The sequence below is a fragment of the Rhinatrema bivittatum genome, chromosome 16 (genome assembly GCF_901001135.1).
Source record: "Rhinatrema bivittatum chromosome 16, aRhiBiv1.1, whole genome shotgun sequence".
NCBI lineage: Eukaryota > Metazoa > Chordata > Amphibia > Gymnophiona > Rhinatrematidae > Rhinatrema > Rhinatrema bivittatum.
Genome location: NC_042630.1, coordinates 38591671 through 38614638, shown reverse-complemented (window position 1 = coordinate 38614638; position 22968 = coordinate 38591671). Strand labels below are relative to the sequence as shown.

General features: G+C 49.0%; 1 protein-coding gene across 1 annotated transcript; it reads right to left on the bottom strand.

The window, feature by feature from the left end:
* Positions 1-272: 272 nt before the first annotated feature.
* EIF3F (eukaryotic translation initiation factor 3 subunit F) lies at positions 273-22690 on the bottom strand. The gene is made up of 8 exons (XM_029579490.1): positions 22432-22690; positions 20090-20160; positions 19646-19725; positions 12029-12166; positions 9189-9280; positions 8455-8591; positions 1394-1507; positions 273-634 (listed from the first exon to the last, which is right to left on the bottom strand). Exons 1-8 carry the CDS (start codon positions 22667-22669, stop codon positions 557-559), a joined length of 948 nt encoding a protein of 315 aa, XP_029435350.1. The 5' UTR covers positions 22670-22690; the 3' UTR covers positions 273-556.
* Between the last annotated feature and the right edge of the window lie 278 nt (positions 22691-22968).

Sequence of the window (22968 nt, the reverse complement as noted above, 5' to 3'; positions counted from 1 at the left end):
CAAGTCTGATGAGAGATTTTTCACCTCTGCCATCTGCCAGAGACAGAGAATACTGCAGGTGGTCACACTAACACAAGCACAGTAAATCTTTTCTTCTCTATCTCCATCTGCTGTTGGGGGAGAAAAACCCATTTGTCTGGACTGATCTGCGGAACGACAGGGAACCAGATGCCCAGTTTCTGGGTGCTGGCAACAAAACGCCTTGAATCCAGCAAACAGGCACAGAGGAGGTGGAGCGGAGAGACCCACGGAAAGATCACAGGCTCTGCAAGTGGAATGGAACAGGTTTTATTCAACTTGATCAGATAATAAAATATTAAGAATGAAGTTTATCATGAGAATCCGCTCCCACAGCTAAGCCTCTCCAGCGATGGGACCTTTCATTTAACTGGTTACAGCCACAGAGCAAAGAGTCACATTTTTGGTGCCAAGTGCAATGGGCTGTGGAACCAGGGGGAGAGAGGGGACACAGCCGGCTGTCCTGCTCCAATCCGAGGGCCTCCGGGATCCTCCGCTGCTGCTGTTTGCACACACACAAGGCCTTCCTCCAGCTCCATTATAGGTTGAGAAGCTTCTCATTTAGAGCTATCTGTGCCTGAGTCAGGTTGGACAGGTAGGTCACCATCAGCAGGTCCTGAAAAGAAGATTTATACAGATAAGATTAAAAAAAAAAAAACAAAGCTAGGAACACACACAGATCATTCTTGGGCAGAATATTCTCCTCAGTCTCAGCCCAAGAGGTACCAAAATCCCACCACTGTGTGTTAGTTTCCAGCAAAGAATCCCGCCCTCCAGATCTCCAGTGACACATGGAAGGCCATTTTTGACTTGTATGACAAGATTCCACTGACAAAATCTATTAGAAGCAGGAATATCCCTCTCCAGGCCTCTCTCCTTTATCAAGCTTGAAGGAATGGCAGAGGGCAATCAGTTACACCTTCCTCCTCCTCACCAGAAGGAGCAGGCATGGTGCAGAGTGCTGCTTCAATCCTAACTCCTACTTCCGTCATACCTCAAGGAAGCCACAGTCTCAGCACAAGCTGTTTGGGGAAGTGATGCAGAACGAGGCTTCTAAAAACCGCAAGCAACAGGGACGGAGCAGAGACAGCTCCCAATCCCCCAAACTTGGGAACTGATGATATTCAGGTGGTGTCAAAGAACAGAATTGAGTATTTCCCGTTCCTAAACTAGATGAAATACAAAAAGGTCTCCTCGTTTCAGATACCTCACTTAGCATGTGCAGTCCCTGCCCTCCCCAGGAAACGGACTTGGTCCCATAGGACAGGTCACCAGGCAAACTCAAGATCAGGTGCATATAAGCAAGCTTTGCTCATCCGAACAGGAAGAGGGGCTCTAGGAGGACCACCAGGCGGGAAGACCCTCTGACACTCACATTGATGTTACTGTTCAGCATTGTCTCAAAGTCCTCAGGGGGGATCTTCGGCACCTGGTTCACCAAGTCCATCAGGAAACGCCCCACAGTATTATCCGCAGAGACTTTACCAGACTGCGCAGAAAAGTAAAGGTCACAGCAGTGAGATCCAGGGGTCATTTATTAAGACAGAAAAGCGCAAAGAGACAGGGCAATCCCTCTGTGCCCATTGTGTACACACAGGCCCCCCCTGTAAGCTGTCCAGACTGCTTGGGACGCACAAGTGCAAACACCACACACCCTGCCCTAACCCCCCACCACAACCAGGGCGCTCTGGCAACACGGTAAACGATGGCAGATAAGGTAGCCAAAAGCTGCCCCGTCCGCTCTGGCTACAAATGGAGCACGACTGTAACAGCCGTTCCATGCAGATTATCCCATTCTCCTCCCACTAGGGATCCTCTGTGTTTACCCCACGCTTTCTTCAATTTTTATCACTTTTGTCTCCGCCTCTTTCCCTGGGAGGGCACTCACCATCCTCTCTCTGAAAAAAACATTTCCTGATGTTCTACCAGAGTTCATCCCCCTGGGAACTTCAAATCATGACCCCCTAATCCTACAACTTCCTTCCCACTGAAAAAGCGTGCCTGCTTAGACATTTTAAATACCTGAAAGGCATTCATGCACATCACTGCCCCCCCCCCCCCCCCCCCTCGGCCTCGCCCACGTGGCCACCTTTTTAGAGATGTGAATCGGAATCAGAATCGGATCCGATATCAGTTCCGATTCACATCTCTATAGATGTGAATCGGAACCAGAATCGGATCCGATATCAGTTCCGATTCACATCTCTACTTTTTACTACGGTTCCCCAGTAAACATGCAGCTACGTTTCAACAACATTCATGCGTGGCTTTTGCACCTGAGCAGCCCAAGGCTTTTATTGATTCCAAAAAGGTGATCGTGATCCCAATCTGCAGTCCTAGAGTCTATTTTGGAGTAACAGGATGCCATTATAAATATTACGTAACGCAGTTTCTGTTTACTTTTTCCTTCTGTTTCTCCTCTTTATAGCCTCCCCACTTCATTCATAATTTGTGGATTGTTTAGATTTTATATCAATTTCCTTTTTGAATTAATTTCCTGGGTATTTTTTTTTTTTTTTACCAATCGTGTTTCTTATCAAAGCGTTCATGCTTTGTTATAATTCGAAACTTAATATAAAGGGAAAAAAACCCCCAGGAAAGTTAGAGTGTGTCCTGACAGCGAGGTTGTGATAATGGCTGAAGTAGCGCTGAGGTGGATTTAAATACAGAGCAGACAAATACCAAAATGTTTCCAAACTACCTGTATCAACCAACAATAAGCAGGACGTCAACAGAAATAAAATGCATACTTTTAGATCGGAGAGTTAAAGTGTATGGTAGTAAATGAAGATAAGCATCTCGGAGCCTTGTAATTGCAGGGTACAAACAGTATGTGAGTAACAGGGCAGAGTACACTGCTGGAGGGATGGCACTACATGTTGAGGATGGCAGAGTCGAGCAGTACAAGACCTGCAGGAAACAAATGCGCTCTGGAATCTTTATGCATAAAAATTCCATGCACAACGGGGAAGGGTATAGCAGTGAGGATATACTTCCGCCTGCTCAAGATGCAAACAGAGATTAGACAGGTTAATAAAACCAGCAACACAAGAATAATGGGAGAACCCCAGTATTATCTGGGTAAATGTCTCATTGGGCCATGCTAGGCAGGTAGAGTTTCTAATGACATCAATGACTGCTTCATGGAGCAGTAGGTCCTGGAACCACCGAGGGCAAGCTACTTTAATTATAGTTCTCAGTGGAACGCGGGACCTGATACGAAGAGTAAAGGTGGTGGGAGCTGCTTAACAAAAGTGATCATAACGCAATCAAATTACTGGAAGGAGAATAAAAAATAACATCACTGCAGTAGAACTTAACTTTAAAAAGGAAGATAAAATGAGGAAATCAGTCAAAATGAAACTAAAAAGGAGCAATTGAGAGTGAAAAATCTGCATGACGCAGCAATATTTAAGACATGGACAAAAAACAACAACCCTATAAAGCCACCAGAAATGCAATCACTCTATAAAACTCCATGTAAAACTGAGATTTAGCACAAAGCTTTGTCAAGACTGTTGTAACAAAACAAAGAAAAAAATTCTTCCAGAAATTCTAAGTGGGGCATTCATATATTAGAGCCCTCTATAGGAAAACTGGCTCTTATCTGCTAATTTTCGTTCCTGTAGTACCACAGATCAGTCCAGACTCCTGGGTTTTGACTCCCCCTCCAGCAGATGGAGACAGAGAAAGTTTCACTGCCACCTGCAGTCCCTCAGTATTGGCCTGTACCCAAGCCAAAATGACAGCAACCATAAATTTCTAAGCAAGCTTGCTCTCCTCCAATGAACCGGAAGAAGGTGAAGTTGCCCAAAAAGACAATGGAAAACTAATTTCCCAAATTTAACATAAACAATCAGCACTGAAAACCTTCAACAACTTTGCACTATATACAAAGCAACAGTACGAGCTGCGGACTCTCCTCCCAGTAAATGGATGGGACTCTGGACTGATCTGTGGTACTACAGGAATGAATATTAGCAGGTAAGAACCAATTTTCTCAGTCCAGACTGCTGGGATGTACCTAAGCTCCCCTTTACTCGGGTAGGATGTGAAGAGTTCTGCTCGTAGAACACTCAAAGCACATGGAAGCCGGAGCCCCAACATCCAAGTGATGTTGCCTAGCAAAAGTGGTCAATTACTTCCCAGTAGCCGCCCAGCAAGTTTCATGCGGAGACACCTGATGTGACTTAGCGCATGCGTGAAGCGCGCCCCTAAACCCCTTGGCAGTGGGCATCCTTTAGAAATGTAAGTCGACTCGATTGCTTCCTTCACCCACCGCACAACTTTAACCTTAGACATATTGGGGCGGATTTTAAATGCCCTGCGCGCGTAAATCCGGCCGGATTTATGCGTGCCATGCCCCCGAAACGACGCGGCGTTTCGGGGGCATGGCACCGGCCCGGGGGCATGGTCGAGGCCTCCGGACCAGCCCCTGGGTCGGGCGATGGCGCACCAGCAGCCTGCTGGCGGGCAGATTTACGCCTGCTAAAAGCAGGCGTAAATCTGCCAACAAAGGTAAGGGGGGTTTTAGATAGGGCCAGGGGGGTGGGTTAGGTAGGGGAAGGGAGGGGAAGGTGGGGGGAGGGCGAAGGAAAGTTCCCTCCGAGGCTGCTCCGAAATCGAAGCGGCCTCGGAGGGAACAGGCAGCACACGCTGGGCTCGGCGTGCGCAGGTTGCACAAATGTGCACCCCTTTGCGCGTGCCGACCCCGGATTTTATAAGATATGTGCGTATCTTATAAAATCCAGCGTACTTTTGTTCGCGCCTGGTACGCGAACAAAAGTACTCGATCGCACAATTTTTTAAAATCTACCCCCTTATTTCCCTTCTTTGGACCACTCCACAGTACAAAGAGGAGATAATGTAAATACAATATTAAATGTCATTCAAAAACACTTGTATCTTCGTCTCTCCTGAGCAGCTTGGATCTTTTATTGATGCCAGAAGAATCTGACTTCTTCTCAAGTCCCCTCTGTAGGCCAGCAAGCCTGATTTTGTTTTGTAAGGGGTTTAGGTTTCGCTATGGCTCTGTCACTGTGTAACTGTTTCTTTTTAGATCCTCTGATTTCATTGCTTCCTCTTGTTAACAATGGAGCTAGTGTGTTACATATTTGTCTCATTTCCCCTTTATATTGATACTGTTTACCCTATATTGTCCACAAAATATGATTTATGTGTTTAGTATGGATAAAAGCTAATCAATAATTAAAAAAAAAAATCTGGAAGAGAGAGCTACAAATGAGCTGGTCAAATATTCAGCGGACACAAAATTATTCAAAGTTATTAAAATGCAAGCAGATTGTGGGGAACTACAGAAGGACCTTACCAGACTGGAGAACAGATGAAGTGGGAGCTTGCTGGGCAGACTGGATGGGCCAATTGGTCTTTTTCTGCCATCATTTCTATGTATGTTTAAATGTGAACCGATGTGAAGCGATGCACACAGGCAAATTAACCCTAACTACAGGTACTCGATGCTGGGCGTCACCACCCAGGAAAAGGCTCTTGGGAGTCACTGTGGACAATACGCTGAAATCCTCCGCTCAGTGTGCAGCAGCAGTGGTCAAAAACAACAGAAAACGGGAGGTCAGGAATTATTCAGAAAGGCATGGAGAATACAACTGAGAATATCACTGATCCATGGTGCAATCAGTACCAGTACTGTGTGCAGTTCTGGTCGCCCCCATCTCAAAAAGGATGAAGCGGAACTAGAAAAGGTACAGAGAAGGGCGACCGAAACAATAAAGGGGATGGAACAGCTCCCCTATGAGGAAAGGCTAGAGAGGTTAGGGCTGTTCAGCTTGGAGAAGAGCTGGCTGAGGGGGGATATGATAGAGGTGGGAGGATCAGGCTATTTACCCTTTCAAGCTGTCCTAGACGTCGTGGGGTTTTGTCTGGATCAGCTTCAAGGATGGGGAACGCTCCGAGCAATGCATGTTTGTATGTGTAAAGCCAATCAGGTTTGTCTCCGACTGTGTATGTATTATTGTGATCCACCAAGATCTGTGGACTGGGAGAATACAAATGTTTTAAAATAAATAGGCGTCACTGTGAAGCTTTAAAACAAACTGGAGAAAGTATTTCTCGCTGCACGCACAATCAAGCCGGGCTTAAAAGGGCTTAGAAAACACTTAAAAAGGGGAGGGCGAAACTATTTCGAATACTGGCATTCAAATGAGCTACACAGGGAAGTCAGAAAGCTTTGTTGTAATTAATTAATTTTTTTCATTCTATCTATTACACAGCTTAGTCGTGAAAAGAAACAACGCAGCCACTGCTGACGCTGCTTCCCTGTGGAAGAAAGGCCGAACCGAGCGCATCACAACAGATTTTGCGGCAGAAGCATTAACCGACTTGCATATTAAGTGTTTGAATGATTATTATTAACTGGTTCCTCCAATTTCGACATTAACAGGAAGCTTCAAAGCAAATACTCTGACTGGTGCTTCATTTTACTGATGCAGTGTATCAGGTACATTTTTAATGTTACAAATGAAAAAAAAAAAATCATTTATCGCTACGAACACAAATGTAATTAACCGGACGGTGTACCAACAGGACGTCTGCCGAGATTTGCTTTCATGCGGGGAAACTAATTCCGTGTAACTGGCTCTTTGCCCCTTATGCCTCCTCCTTCCCCCAGACCAGGATACTAAATGTGTGGTGCAGTCTGGCTCTTTCCTAGGTCACTGCAGTAAACGCAGGGGAAGGGGCATTTGGAGTACTTTACTGAACTTCCTTCCTTCCTGGCTGTGAAGCGCAGGTCTGCTGATTGACTTATATCTTGCTTGGCATCACAACCCTTGTGGCTGAGTACAGAGTTGTGCTAATTACGGGGAGATGGGGAGACTCTCCCACTGCTTTGTAGAATGCGAATCTCCTCTTAATTGTGGCTGTGCAGATATTTTTTTATCTCTGTTTTATTACTACGGTTCATGCCTTTATGGCAAATGGACAAGGCAGCGTCATAGGGGTCTCAACAAGCGATCGATGGCTTGTTTAACCCTTTACAAGTACTCACAGAGTGCGGCTGGCTGGACATCAGAGAACAGCATGCAGTGGCTTGGAGACGGGCCTGGCACTTAGCGCTGGGTCAAACGCTACCAGAAGAAGTCTATGCACCAACTTCAGGAGAGCTACAGAAAAACAGTGGTCCTGACTGCCCCGCCATAGTGGGAGCTTTACCCATGACAGCGGATACATGGACACATACTGCCAGAGATTTCCGAGTTTCTAGGCACCTTTTTGATTAAAAGGGAGGAAATAACGTTGTGCGTAATTCAAGACGGTCCCCTTAGCATATATGAACGCTAGGTTATAAAGTGATAAACAAGCAGAGCATAAAACGTTAAGACACTGCAGCTTCTTTGACTGAAACACCATTTGACCGGCCGCTGCTCAAATATCACACGAACGAGACTGAACTTTACTTGTACCAAACAGCCAACCCAGCAGCACCCCTGACCCAGATCTTGCAAAAGCCCTGCAGCTGCTCCAGTCGTTGGCACAAAGAAGTAAGTTGGAAGGTAACTGATTTTAAATCCCCGTGGAGAGGCACTGGGTAACCTGCCCAAGGCCACCCACATCTGCGGAACATCTGCGGAACGCGACTGCCCTGCCATCACCCTCCAGTGGGCACGGTGCATGCCTCTCGGCGGGAGGCGCTCTGCCCGCTCGTGCGTAACCTGGCTCAGCCCTTTGTTTTCCGGGTTATTGCACAATGCCCGATGTGAACCCTTGTTTTGTTGCCGGAAGATTCTGGAATTATGTTTTTAAGGCTTGAACATCCTCCCTGGTGTGACTTCATTGGGGGAGGGGGATACTGGACTGGTGTGCTTTGGTGTTGAAATCGCAGCTAGGGGACAACCGTGTGACCCTGAAGAAACTCCAGTACATCCTGCCAATAATGTGCAGGGAGGAAAAGGAAGTTTGGATGCTCTGGGCTGTGGAACTCAAGAGAACGCATGCAAGAAATGAGTGCATGTAGCATATACAGTAAGTAACTCGTGGATGGATACAAGGGAGCAGGCATATGGTTATACGGCAGTGTCAGTGAAACTCTCTCTGTCGCCATCTGCTGGAAGGGAGGCAAAACCCAGGAGTCTGGACTGATCTGGGTATGAACAGGCAACATCTTTGCTGGCTGTGGTGCAGTGCAGACCGGCAGAAATGCTACCAGGGACCGGTGCCGGTCCACAGCTGCGTGGCTGAGAAACACTGCTCTACACCAGTCAAGACAGACACACAGGCATTTTATCCCTATCAGCGAGGAGGGAGAGGGGGCCCTGTCTATTCCGCTCTCCCACCCAGTACCATGCAGAGATACACGGATGCACAAAAAGGGACAGAAATCCCCACCGAGGAGTCTTAGCCTCATTCCACCTTCTCCATGTACTGCAAGGAAGGCAGATCTGGTCACCAGAGAGTCCTTACCAACACATCCTCCGAATACTGCAGCACTGTGCTAAGAGCATCCTGGACCCGGGTGGCGGCTGTCCCGACCTGCTGCAAGTCACTGGTCAGCCCAACGGCCCGAGTGGCATTGTGGCAGGTCTTCATAACAAGATCCACTGATAAAAGGGAAAAAAAAAATATGAACCAGTAACCTTTCCACACCACAGTAATTAGAGCCCAAGAACTGCTGTCTAGCTCAGGATAAACGCTATGTATGTTTTTATTATTGCTATTGTTCAACAGGAATAAAAACTGTTAATTAAAAAAAAAAAAAAGACAGACAAGAACAGAACTCCAGCTTCAAACTTGCCCGGATATGATCTGAATCACCCCTCAGTTCAATATATCTTCCCCAGCAAACCACAGAGACAGGGGAGATGTGAAAGACGAGTCAAACCATTCTCCGCCCCACATCAAGAACTCACCAGGAGAAACTGGCGACCGCCCTACCCAGCGCTATACAGCAGACCCGCAGCCGGGGAAAGCTGCAGGCTCCCACTGCGGAATGTTCCAGAACCCAACGTCGCCCTCCTGACCTGGGAGTTCACCGAGCTCCTGGCCAAAGCCGAAATGAGAACTCAAAATATGACTCCCCCATACTGCTCCCATCGGTCGCCAGATGCCACCTTATTTTACTGCAAAGAAGCCTTCCCATCCCCCGTCCGACTCCAGAGCAAAAAAAGGGGGTGGGGGAGGAGACGGCATCTGCTTACCTCCTATCCGCTCGGTGTCATAGTAAATGTACTTCACGGTCAGGGGGGTGAACATCACTCCCATCGTCTTACCGGGCACCCCCATGGGAGCACTAGGAAGAGAGAAAAGGGGCAAAGCCATCAGCAGCAGCAGCTTCTGTGCTCAGAGTCCGAGACCCGGGCACGGGGGGGGGGGGGGGGGGGGGAGACCTGCACGAGAGAAAGGCCAGGCCCCTTCTGGGGGGAGGGGACAGACTTTCTGGCGCACTGCCAAATCGGGTTGATACCAGTTCCTTCACCGACAGGGCTCAGGATGTCACTAACAGTTAATAGCCAACTGCGCCTCTGATACTACAGTTTCCAGCTGTGGTGCAGGCGGCTTTAAATCCCTGAAACATCTGCGTGCACGCACTGCTAAATGCACAGCACGCATCCTCTCCAGCAGCCCCCCCCCCCCAATCTCATCCACCTGATGTGCCTTGCATTCTCACGCTCCACAACCCAAATCCCACAGCCACGTAACCACCTGCGCGCCCCCCCCAATCTCATCCACCTGATGTGCCTTCCATTCTCACGCGCCACAGCCACGTAACCACCTGCGCCCCCCCCAATCTCATCCACCTGATGTGCCTTCCATTCTCACGCGCCACAGCCACGTAACCACCTGCGCCCCCCCCGATCTCATCCACCTGATGTGCCTTCCATTCTCACGCGCCACAGCCACGTAACCACCTGCGCCCCCCCCAATCTCATCCACCTGATGTGCCTTCCGTTCTCACGCTCCACAGCCACGTAACCACCTGCGCCCCCCCCGATCTCATCCACCTGATGTGCCTTCCGTTCTCACGCTCCACAGCCACGTAACCACCTGCGCCCCCCCCGATCTCATCCACCTGATGTGCCTTCCGTTCTCACGCGCCACAGCCACGTAACCACCTGCGCCCCCCCCAATCTCATCCACCTGATGTGCCTTCCGTTCTCACGCGCCACAGCCACGTAACCACCTGCGCCCCCCCCAATCTCATCCACCTGATGTGCCTTCCATTCTCACGCGCCACAGCCACGTAACCACCTGCGCCCCCCCAATCTCATCCACCTGATGTGCCTTCCGTTCTCACGTGCCACAGCCACGTAACCACCTGCGCGCCCCCCCCAATCTCATCCACCTGATGTGCCTTCCGTTCTCACGCTCCACAGCCACGTAACCACCTGCGCCCCCCCCAATCTCATCCACCTGATGTGCCTTCCATTCTCACGCGCCACAGCCACGTAACCACCTGCGCCCCCCCCAATCTCATCCACCTGATGTGCCTTCCGTTCTCACGCTCCACAGCCACGTAACCACCTGCGCCCCCCCCGATCTCATCCACCTGATGTGCCTTCCGTTCTCACGCTCCACAGCCACGTAACCACCTGCGCCCCCCCCCGATCTCATCCACCTGATGTGCCTTCCGTTCTCACGCTCCACAGCCACGTAACCACCTGCGCCCCCCCCGATCTCATCCACCTGATGTGCCTTCCATTCTCACGCGCCACAGCCACGTAACCACCTGCGCCCCCCCCAATCTCATCCACCTGATGTGCCTTCCGTTCTCACGCTCCACAGCCACGTAACCACCTGCGCCCCCCCCCAATCTCATCCACCTGATGTGCCTTCCATTCTCACGCGCCACAGCCACGTAACCACCTGCGCCCCCCCCAATCTCATCCACCTGATGTGCCTTCCATTCTCACGCGCCACAGCCACGTAACCACCTGCGCCCCCCCCCAATCTCATCCACCTGATGTGCCTTCCGTTCTCACGCTCCACAGCCACGTAACCACCTGCGCCCCCCCCGATCTCATCCACCTGATGTGCCTTCCGTTCTCACGCGCCACAGCCACGTAACCACCTGCGCCCCCCCCGATCTCATCCACCTGATGTGCCTTCCGTTCTCACTCGCCACAGCCACGTAACCACCTGCGCCCCCCCAATCTCATCCACCTGATGTGCCTTCCATTCTCACGCGCCACAGCCACGTAACCACCTGCGCCCCCCCAATCTCATCCACCTGATGTGCCTTCCATTCTCACGCGCCACAGCCACGTAACCACCTGCGCCCCCCCAATCTCATCCACCTGATGTGCCTTCCGTTCTCACGCTCCACAGCCACGTAACCACCTGCGCCCCCCCAATCTCATCCACCTGATGTGCCTTCCGTTCTCATGCGCCACAGCCACGTAACCACCTGCGCCCCCCCAATCTCATCCACCTGATGTGCCTTCCGTTCTCACGCTCCACAGCCACGTAACCACCTGCGCCCCCCCAATCTCATCCACCTGATGTGCCTTCCGTTCTCACGCGCCACAGCCACGTAACCACCTGCACCCCCCCCAATCTCATCCACCTGATGTGCCTTCCGTTCTCACGTGCCACAGCCACGTAACCACCTGCGCCCCCCCAATCTCATCCACCTGATGTGCCTTCCGTTCTCACGCGCCACAGCCACGTAACCACCTGCGCCCCGCCCCAATCTCATCCACCTGATGTGCCTTCCGTTCTCACGCGCCACAGCCACGTAACCACCTGCGCCCCGCCCCAATCTCATCCACCTGATGTGCCTTCCGTTCTCACGCGCCACAGCCACGTAACCACCTGCGCCCCGCCCCAATCTCATCCACCTGATGTGCCTTCCGTTCTCACGCGCCACAGCCACGTAACCACCTGCACCCCCCCAATCTCATCCACCTGATGTGCCTTCCGTTCTCACGTGCCACAGCCACGTAACCACCTGCGCCCCCCCAATCTCATCCACCTGATGTGCCTTCCGTTCTCACGCGCCACAGCCACGTAACCACCCGCGCCCCCTCCCCCCCCCTACCTGATGTAAGCTTTGATATTCATGCGTCCTCCTTGCATGCTGGTGTCCAGCGTCATGTGGATGGGGTTGTGCGCCTCCCGGCTGTAGTACTCGTGGATCAGGACGGAGTGCTCGGTGATGTCATGGCCGGTGGCGTACCTTCCAGAAAGAGAGGCACATCGTATTAATGCCCCACACGAAGGCACCACGTCCCAGCTCTCGAGTGCCTCCCACAGTTTAACCTCGGGTGTATGCATAAAAACAAACAAACTGCTGAGCCTAATAGCACAAAACAGCCGCTAACAGCGCAAACCTATCTGCTGCCCTGATGTAGCCATCAATATTTTAACTAAACAGATTTTATAGAAGGGTGAAATACAGATCCATCTCCTTTGCCTGCAATAGTCTTTATGGCAAACAAATTCTGGATTCAGCATCCATCAAAATAAACCATGAATGATATTAATTCAACATACGCTAGACATCAAGCACACTTGTACAGAAAAGTGGTTCTAGAAAGTCTACACCCCCCTCCAAAAGGTTTCCTTTTGCTGCCTTACAGCCTGGACGCAAAATGCACTAAACCAGTGTTTGTACCAGACATCTACACATCCTAACCCTGAAAAACCTATTCCAGAATGCCTTAGAAAAGAAAATTGGTTCTTACCTGATAATTTTCGTTCCTGTGGTACCACGGATCAGTCCAGACTGCTGGGTTTTGCCCCCTCTCTAGCAGATGGAGACAGAAGTTTACCAACAAACTCCGCCTTATCTAGGATGGTGCCACCTACAGTCTGGCAGTATTATGAATGTCAAAGCAGAATGGATCCAAAAACCCAAACTATGTACAATAACCTAACAACCTTAAACTGGCTCATTAACCCCCAAATGGGTTCAGAACCCATGCTACTCAGAAAAAAAACTCAAGTGAGCTGTCGATAAAAGAAAAACAAGGATTGAAAAACAGTGCGGACTCTCCATTACCTTCAAGCATCAAACGTAGGTGGGACTCTGGGCTGATCCATGGTACTACAGGAACGAAACTTATCAGGTAAAAACCAATTTTCCTTTCCCTGTACGTACCCGGATCAGCCCAGACTCCTGGAACGAACCAGAGCTTTTACTTACTTGGGATGGGATCTGGGGAGGCCCGCTCTCAGCACACCTTCTCCAAATCCTCCTGCCCCTGAAGCCCGAACATCCAGCCGGTAACGCCTGGCAAAAGTATGTAATGACTTCCAAGTAGCCACTCTACAAATTTCCTCAGGGGAAATCTGTTGACATTCCACCCAGGAGGCAGCTTGAGACCGAGTCGAATGAGCCCGAAGACCCTCGGGCAAAGACCGACCGCTCAATAAATAAGCAGAACTTATGGCCTCCTTCAGCCACTGAGCTATTGTAGTCTTAGAAGCCATGTTGCCCCTTCTTGGCCCACTCCAGAGCACAAAAAGGTGATCAGAGACCCGAAAGCCACTGGTAATCTCCAGATAGCGCATCAAAGCCCTACGAATATCCAGCTTCCATAGATCCTTAGACAAGGGATCCGCCCTATCCAGATCGGAAAAGGATGGAAGCTCCACCGACTGATCTAAATGAAAGGAAGATACCACCTTGGGAAGAAAAAAAGGCACCGTACGCAGAGAAACGCCAGAGTCCGAAATTCTCAAAAAGGGCTCCCTACCTGACAAGGCCTGAATCTCCGACAGCCGGCGTGCAGACGCAATCGCTACCAGGAATACCACTTTCAAAGTGAGGTCCTTCAAGGTCGCCCTTCGCAAAGGTTCAAAGGCTGCCGCGCACAAGGCTTTAAGAACCAAATTTAGATTCCAAGAGGGACACGGCTGCCTCACCAGAGGACACAAACGCTTTGCCCCCTCGCAGAAAACGAGCGACATCGGGATGTGCCACCAAACACGCTCCTTGAACATTACCGCATAAAGAACAGAGAGCGGCCACCTGCACTCGCAAAGAACTACACGACAAGCCCTTCGCCAAACCAGCCGGAAGGAAAATCAAAATGTCCGGTACCCCCGCACGAGTAGGTAGGATACCCCTGTCGAGACACCACGCCTCAAAGATCTTCCAGACTCGTACATAAGATAAAGAAGTAGAAGTCTTACGTGACCTCAATAACGTAGCCACAACAGCATCCGAGTACCCTCTGGACTTCAGCCGCTTCCTCTCAAAGGCCATGCCGCTAGACAAAAGTGCTCGACCTGGTCGAAACAAACTGGACCCTGATGAAGCAAGTTCGGCAGGTCCGGAAACCGTAAGGCACCTTCTATGGTCAGATTGACCAGATCCACAAACCAAGGACGTCTCGGCCCCTCTGGAGCCATCACTATCACCTCCGATGGATGTAATTCTATTCGGCAAAGAGTCCGACCTATGAGGGGCCAAGGTGGAAACACAAAGCAGAACATCTGTCGGCCAGGGAAGAACCAGAGCGTCCACGCCCTCTGCTCCTGCGTCCCTTCGACGAGCGAAGAAGCAAGGAACCTTGGAATTCTTGAACGTCGCCATCAGGTCCATGCTGGGCGTGCCCCACCGGGCACAGAGGATCTGAAAAGCTTCGTCCGCGAGCTCCCTCTCTTCTGGAACTAGAGAATGTCGACTGAGAAAGTCCGCTAGCCTCCGGGTCCTGGACCTACTGGGGAGAGTGAGCCAGGCTCCCCGGTATCACCCCCAGTAGTCGTTTGAGTTGGCAAAACGGGCTTTCCACCCAGTACCCTCAGCTGCCTCTGAAACCAGGGGGACGGTCCCCTCAGGACCTCACAACCCCCTGGGAGGCGGGAGACTGTGACCTGCAGGCGATCTCTGCGATCCCTTAGACTCTTGTGTTCTATATAAAATTTTTTTTTTTTTTTTAAATACCAAACCATCCTGTCTCAAATCAAAAAACTAGGCCGTAGCACAGACTGTAGGTTTTGCGGCCCAACCATCTGTTGGAGACAGAAGAATACTGCCAGACTGTAGGTGGCACCATCCTAGATAAGGCGGAGTTTGTTGGTAAACGTCTGTCTCCATCTGCTGGGGGGGGGGGGGGGGGGGGGGGGGGGGGGGAAGAGGCAAAACCCAGGAGTCTGGACTGATCCGGGTACGTACAGGGAATACGGAATTGCTTGGCTGGAAAAGTATCTACCCCCCCCCTTTGTATTTCTGTAGCAATCCTAAAGCTCTGGTGTCACCAATCTCCTTCAAAAGCACACCCCAAGTAAACTGGCCCCCCCACTTGTCTAAATTGTATCAAGACACATGATGACAGGATCAATTCAGCAGTTCCCGTTGGTTCTCTTCTGGGTTGGGCATTTCAAAGCAAAGACTTAACCCATGCACACCAAGGAGCTATCAAAAGAACTCCGGGGCAAAGCTGTGAAAAGGTACAAGATCCGAGGATGGGTATAAAAGATAAATATCCCTTGCAGTACAGTCAGGACAATTCAGTGGAAGGTATATGGCACCACCAAGACGCTGCCTAGATCAGGCCAAACTGGATGACTGAGCAAGAAGAAGATACATCAGGGAGGGCAATGGTAACTTTGAAAGAGCCAAAGTGCATGTGACAGTATCCCAAGCCCTCCACAAACGTGGCCTGTATGGTAGGGTAGCAAGAAGGAAGCCTTTGCTCCAGAAACCAAGCCTTGAATCCCATTTGAAGTGAGCAAACGAAACACTTTAGTCATGCGGCAATAAGGTTTTGCGTTGGGACGAAACTAAAATGGAACTTTTTGGTGTGAATGCAAGGCATTACGTTTGTTAGAAAACCCAACACAGCACATTGCCCAGAGAACACCATCGCTGCTGCCAGCAGCGTCATATTATGGGGATGTTTTTCCATCGGCAGGGGCTGGGGCATTTCTCACGACAGAAGACTGGTCGATGACCAATCTAGGCAAGCAGGGTTGGACAAGAGCTATCCCAACGGACTCGCAGCTCTGACTACTGCCAAAGAGGCTTCTACCAAGTGCTGACCCATGGTGTGGGGGGGGGGGGGGGGGGAAGATTCATCCAATTGTTGGATGTCTAGGGGTGCAAATTTTCTATAGCCACTTTATTTCACCTTATGAGAAGTGGAGAGGGGGGGGGGGGGGGGATGACGGACGGACACACACCTGCAGTAAAATCCGAGGGATTGGAGCGCACGCCCCGCTGGTGAAACGCACAAAACAAAACCCAGTTAGAAACCCCAACCAGAGGGGAATTTACTGACCAGAATGAGAGATGGGAAGCCAGAGCCCACACTCAGGAGAAGGATTTCGGGGTCATCACAAAACAGGCCACTAACCGCCGGCCCTTTTTACCCTGATTTTGTTTTTAACTGGATAAGTTAGATAGTTTAGAGCAAGAGTGGGAAGGTGCCTGATGCTGGGCTTGAAGAGAGCCACTGCCGAATGAGGCTGTTCCCTGCCAGCACAGAAAAAGAAAAAAAAAAAAAAAAAAAAAGGTTGCCGAGAAGAATGAGTAGAGATGAAAAACAAAACAAAAAGAACGAAAAAAGAAATCCACGATGCAGACAAAACTAGAAAAAATATAGCAAAACAGCAATAAAATCCCCAAAATAAGAAAACCATTTATAAGAGTAAAAGGGGTTTTTTTTGCCCTGGCTCCTAACACATTTCGGCTGCTGCCCATGTTGTCAGTACTGTTCCACCCCTGGTTCGGGGCACTCTTCCCTTCTCGCTTTGCTTTCCTGTCCCCTCAGACCAGCTCTCGCTATCTCCTCCTACAGCTTTGTTAGACTACTTGAAGTCTTCCTGTAAATTCAGCAGGGTTTTTTGCAGTTGCCGTCTTAGTCCACTTGAATATTTCGAGATGAGGGTGAAACAAGTCACAGGCGAGACCTTTTTTATTGGACTACCTCAATACATCCGTGACCAGTCGAGACGGCCAAGCTCTGGCAGCTGAAGATTACAGATTTTGCAGATCACTATCATAGTTTTATTGCATTTCCTACAGTAGTTTAATATTATGTACTAGTGGAAGAACCTGTGAAAAATGACGAGGAAGGGATTGAAACAGACGCTGTGTGTCTCTCTCACACACACTCTCACAATTAGTGTCAGACAGTCTCTCAATCGCTCACATTCTCTCACACACACACACTATCACTTGCGCTGACACTCGTGCCCCGTGTCACATACTCTAACTCTCTCTCGCTGTGCTGTTCCACATATACTCACCGCGCGCTCTCTCTCACACACACTCTCACAATCAATGTCAGTCTCTCAATCGCTCACATTCTCTCACACACACACACACACACACTATCGCATGCTCCGACACTCGTGCCCCATGTCACATACTCTCTAACTCTCTCTCGCTGTGTCTGTACCACATATACTCACCGCACGCTCTCTCTCTCTCTCACACATGTGTTATTTTACTTCAGTGCATGCTGTTTTGCCTTTGCAAGCTTGATTTTCTTTATGGTGCGTTATTTGCCACCTGGAGCCAAGGTAACCCCTAAAACGCCTCGCCAGCAAATATCCTACACAGCAGCTATATATATTGTTTAATGTATATATTGTATAATTGTATATAATTAACTTCTTCTATCTCTCTTTAATTCCTCCACCCCAGTTCAATAGTCCTTGTTAATTGTAACTGCTTCTCTTCATCACGTTTAATCTATGTTCATTGTTATATCCATTGCACCCCTGTTCTATGTAAACCGACATGATGTGAGCTCTTCATGAATGCCGGTATAAAAAAACCTTAAATAAGTAAATAAGTAAATAAATAAAATTATCTTTTTTTTTTTTCAAATTTCCATGTAAAATGTCCACTTCCACGGGACAGTTTTGGGTGGGAAGCTGAGGCAAGCCAGAGCCAGCGTATCCAATGACCAGATGTCCCAGAGACCCAGAAAATAGGCCTTTTCCAGTGCGACTGCAACACACCCAACACCATATTAAAGATTCTTCACATTGAAGCATTTAAAAAAAACAACCCCTATAATTGTGCAATTCACATTGCAATAAGAGCTATCAGGTTAACGCTGCATGTTAGTCACAGATGTAACATAGTAATGATGGCAGAAAAGGACCAAACGATCCACCCAGTCTGCCCAGCAAGCTTCTGCCGGTATCTGTTGCTCTGTGCAGGTTACCCCCATGCTTATCAGTTCACCAGACCATAAAAGTCAGGGCCCTCGGATGCTGTTTGAATCCAGTTTCCCTTAACCATTGCTGTGAAAGCAGAGAGCAATGCTGGACCTGCATCAAAAGTATCAGGCTTAGTGATTAAGGGTAGTAAACGCTGCATGAGCAAGTTACCCCCATGTTTATTTGTTCCCCAAACCGTAAGTCAGGGCCCCTTGTTGGTTGCCGTCTGCTTTAATGGCAGTGAGAAAAGGGAAATTGGATTCAGAGAGCAACAATGGAGTTGCATTAACAGTACCAAGGCATAATTGTTGAGGGTAGCAACTGCCATGCCAGCAAGTTACCCCCATGCACTCTCTTCTGTATTTGCATCCTCTAACCTGTAGGGATCCACAGCGTTCATCCCATGTAGAGGGTTAGTTCACTAAAATGGGATACCCGGTACCACTCATTGATTGCTCCTTTCTACATTTTGCACAGTCAGAACTTTTCCACATCAGGAGCAGAAGCCTTCACTCCTATGGTAAACGTAGCATGGACTGTGTCAGCGGGAAGCACGATTCTCGTATTAGTTTATTTTGCACAGGGACGCAGTAGTTTAGTTCTGGAAGGACGGGTGCAGACTGCTGCAGATAACGGTCCGGATTAGTGTTCGCATTCAGCGGCGGGGCCCTTTTCCAACTGGTGCTGCCAGGTTTCCTGCTGTTCCTGCACCACCGATAGCCTCCTTTTTACATATTTCTAGCCAAATCAATATTAACGCGATGCACTTCCATTGCCCTGCGTTTCAGGCTTCTACTACTTCTGAATTTGCAAGATGGAGAAAGAAGGATCAACAAATGACTTGTACAAGGTGTGCACAGACTAACATATAAAAAAAAAAAAAAAGGATTTAAAATCATGGCCCTTTGAGTTGGAGATTACTTACTTTGAGTTTTTATACTGTTAATTTTGTCATATTGTTTTGTCTAACTGTACAGTCATTTAAGCTTACATACTATGTCTGTTTTTAACTTGTAAACCACTCTGTTCTCTCATGGAACAGCTGTATGCAAACCTTCTGTAAATACAATTAATTTTGAAAACCCTTTAGTGAATTAACTCACGACTTCTGTGACTAGCTTGCATTGTTAACCTGACAGCTCTCACTGCAATATGAAATGCATAAAATGGCCAAAACCTACACGGTTTTCAAAATCATAAGCCTCCAAGGCAAGCGTTTACAGCAATATTCCTTAAAAAAAAACAAACCAGAAAAAGTCCACACCCATCCTTTGCGGTCCCACAGGTGGCAATGCTGCCAAGAGATCCACATGGCATCAAACACTGAAGCAGACTGGTCCATGCCATGGGATGATATTAACCTGGTGGAAGCGTCCGAGGAAGACGGGGGAACCCACAGCAGAACTAAACTGGTAGCTGCAGCATACGCAGCCGTAGAAATAGACTGAAGATTACCAGGCTCGGCCAGCACGTACTTTTTGAAACGTTTCGGTTTAACAGAGTAATATACACTTCCATCCAGCAGGAAACCTACCATCCCACGATGACTTCGTTGGAGGAAACCTTCCTGTGCAGCTCATACATGTTCTTGGCAAACTCCATGTCCACGGCCACCTGGAAAAGAGCGCATAGTAATGGGAGAAAGGGCCAAACCAAGCTTCCTGATGATTACAGAAGCGGCAAAACGTGGGCAGGAACTGTGCACGCTTCCCTCTCACGCACACACAGTCCCACCCAAGAAAAGGTACAGCACATATACATATAAACGCACTGCAGAACTTGATCTCCTGCTATCTCAGCTGGATGGCTTAGCTCAACAATACAGGCCTGACAAAATGTTTCAAACCTGAAAGTCCTTACTGGAAAATCAGGCAGCAGAGCGCTGCAGCAAGTGTGGGACCCTAAAACCTTAATTTGCCCCGAAATGGCATCTACCACCTCACCCCCATCCTAAGAGAGGACCTCACTGGGAACCCACCTCATCCTCAGACTCATTGTGGGGGACGGAGAAGCAGTTGGTGACTTCCACCGAGTGTTTATCAACCGTACCTGGAAAAGAATAAAAGAAAAATTTGACATGAAAGAGTGCTTCTAGTTCTATCTAATGCTCATTATCTAGGACACAGAAAAACAAGCTCCGGCCTTGGTCCCTTCCCACGATGATACCTGATCTCACGCTGCACTGCATGCATACACACACTCGTTACACCTTAATCACCATCTACTTCCTGGTGTGCCAGTGAGCATGTAATAGAGGGAGGCAAAAATGCAAGACAGTGATGGAGAAGGGAAATGATGTGATTGAGCAGCGGGAGGTGAGTAGCATTGGGGTAACCTTTAAGGAGCAGCAGTTTCAACCTTAACCATGGTAGAATGGCTGCATCAGGCTTCTAAGGAGGCTAGGCACCCTAGTATATATGGCAGAGCCTGTCAAGTCTTGCTCTGTCTCCACCTGCTGGTGCGGAGGCATAACCCAGGAGTCTGGACTGATCCGCTATGTACAGGGAATGAACATTTTTTATTTTATTTATTTGAGTGTTTTATATACCGTCATTCCATGTGAGAATCACTAGATCACACTAGTGTACAGGTTTGACACTCACAAAGGATGAGTTACAAAGGCAGGCATACTTCAAAGACAGACGTATAAGATGCATTTGTAATCGTTATTGGGGGGGGGGGGGGATGATGAGAGCATGGGGGTAATGTGCAGGACATGGATGGTTATCGGCGTGGTTAAAACCCAAACATCAGCGACCATGGGGATGCTAGATATTTTGGACAACAGCTTTACTGGTTTTGGTGGCTGTGTGGATTGTTAGAGGAAGGGAACCTGGGTATTGGATTAGGTGCTGGCGTTAAAAGAATCAAAGAGGAAGACAAGACCTGAACTGGTCGAGCAGCCGAAGGGGAGGCCAGTACTTTAAAAGACTGAGGGCATATTTGGAACAGATATGGACGGCACTGATAGAAAAAGCATTGAAGACTCAAATAAAAAAGACACTGTACAGATATTTGCGACCAGGACTAGCCATAGTCAGAGAGGATGCTAAGCTCAATGGATCTTGATCTGACCCAGCATGACAATTCATATATTCTTAAACTGTCCTGTTGGTACAAAGAGTAAAGTGGTGTTAGCATGGGGTATCATACAAGGATAAATATAAAGGTCAGTTACATAGGTGGTCATTGCTCAGCCAGCAAAATCCCAACCCTGTGGGCATACAATACAATAAGCTGGACTGCAACAATACAGAGGCAGAAAGGTATGGGACAGGTTCACTTGCCATCCAATAATGCCTTAATGCCCAGTCCTTTGTGTGGAGAAGAAACTGACTGAGGGATAGCCAGAAAGCAGTGCTCATGTAGATGAGATATTGAAAGGCAGACACACAGCGCTTGTTCAACCAGTAAAGTCCCAACATCCCAAATATAACACAGATCATGAGGATGAGAGATCCAGTAATAGATACTGAATAACCGGATACAGGACTCTCACCAAGTAAGGTACTACACAGACTGTACCACCACATTTCACCACCTCAAGAACTGTGAGCCCTCTGGGGACAGGGAAATACATATAGTACCTGAATGTAACCCGCTTTGAAACACTAAAAGGTGGAATATCAAAAAGTTGTAAAAACAAAAAAAAAACCACCCATTCCATGTGGTTAGGAGGAACAGATACAGTGTTCTTCCTCACGCAGTAGTCCTGATCACATGCACCCACGCTGCCTATATGTATGTGATGGGATGGAAGTGCTGTACATTAGTCCGGAATTCCATCTTAAAGGCAGTCCTAACTGGGCTGGTTTTCAGGCCCTATACGCGTATATGTGCTTCTGTTGGGGGTCGGTGGCTGTGACGAGTTGCCTTCTGCAGTACACTGCACGGCCCAAGAGAGACTTGGGCGAGCTACCAGGTCAGAGGTGATAGGATCGATTGGGTGTAAGATGGGGGAGAGGTGGTAAACAGCTAGTCCACAATGGATATGCATGAGCAGGGCTGAAAAAAAATCCAGGGAGCCAGGATACCTGGGTGCCTAAAGTTTGGCACCTGTGGCCTTAAATTCAGAAAAAGCAAAAAAATAACTAAAAGAAAATGATTTACAAATAAAAAAATGAGGAAAAAAAGTACGAAACAAGGTAAGAGAAAAAATGTTGGCCTGGTGCTTAAGTCTTCCCAACACGTCCCCCCGAGCACGAGTGAACCGTGCGTGCGCCGGAGACTCCGAGTCCTCTGGGACAGGGCCGAAAGATGACAGCCACTGCTCCTGCGATATGGGCGGGGGCGCGCTATAGCCGTACTTCCGTCACGTACCCAGCAAGGTGCCGATCACGCGCCCCGCGCCCTCGTTGCGCCGCTCGTAGCTGTCCACGATAGACGAGAGCACCACCGGGTGCACCTTCACCACCGACCCGTGCAGCACCGCCGCAGTCACCGGAGGCGAAGGAGCAGGAGCCTGCACCGACACCGTAACCGGAGCCGGGAGCGGTGCCAAGGCCGGGATCGGATCAGGGGATGGAGACGGGGCCGGGAGAACCACCACCGCCGCCATCTTATCACGTCAGAAGAAAGAAAGAACGCCCCTCACGCTGATAGGATAAAATCCTCCCCGGCACTGAACGATGTACAAAGCTCGCATCTGATTGGTCGATGTAGGGACTAAGTCTGTCCCTTCCGCACAGCCGCAGAATGGCATACCAACCCCGAGGAATGACAGAAAGGAAAGGAAATTGAGGATTGGTTGGAATCAATGTCAATCAAACTGCAACTGCTATTGGATTGGATACTAGTCACAAGTCCGTCCCCGATAGTAGGAAGGTCAGGATTGGAATAGTTGATTGGTTAATTCTG

Coding starts and splice junctions, on each gene's coding strand:
- EIF3F (XM_029579490.1), bottom strand. CDS start 22,669: ATGGCGGCGGTGGTGGTTCTCCCGGCCCCGTCTCCATCCCCTGATCCG. Junction 19,726..20,089: donor ACAATGAGTCTGAGGATGAG/GTGGGTTCCCAG, acceptor GCTCTTTTCCAG/GTGGCCGTGGACATGGAGTT. Junction 635..1,393: donor TGCTGAACAGTAACATCAAT/GTGAGTGTCAGA, acceptor TCTTCTTTTCAG/GACCTGCTGATGGTGACCTA.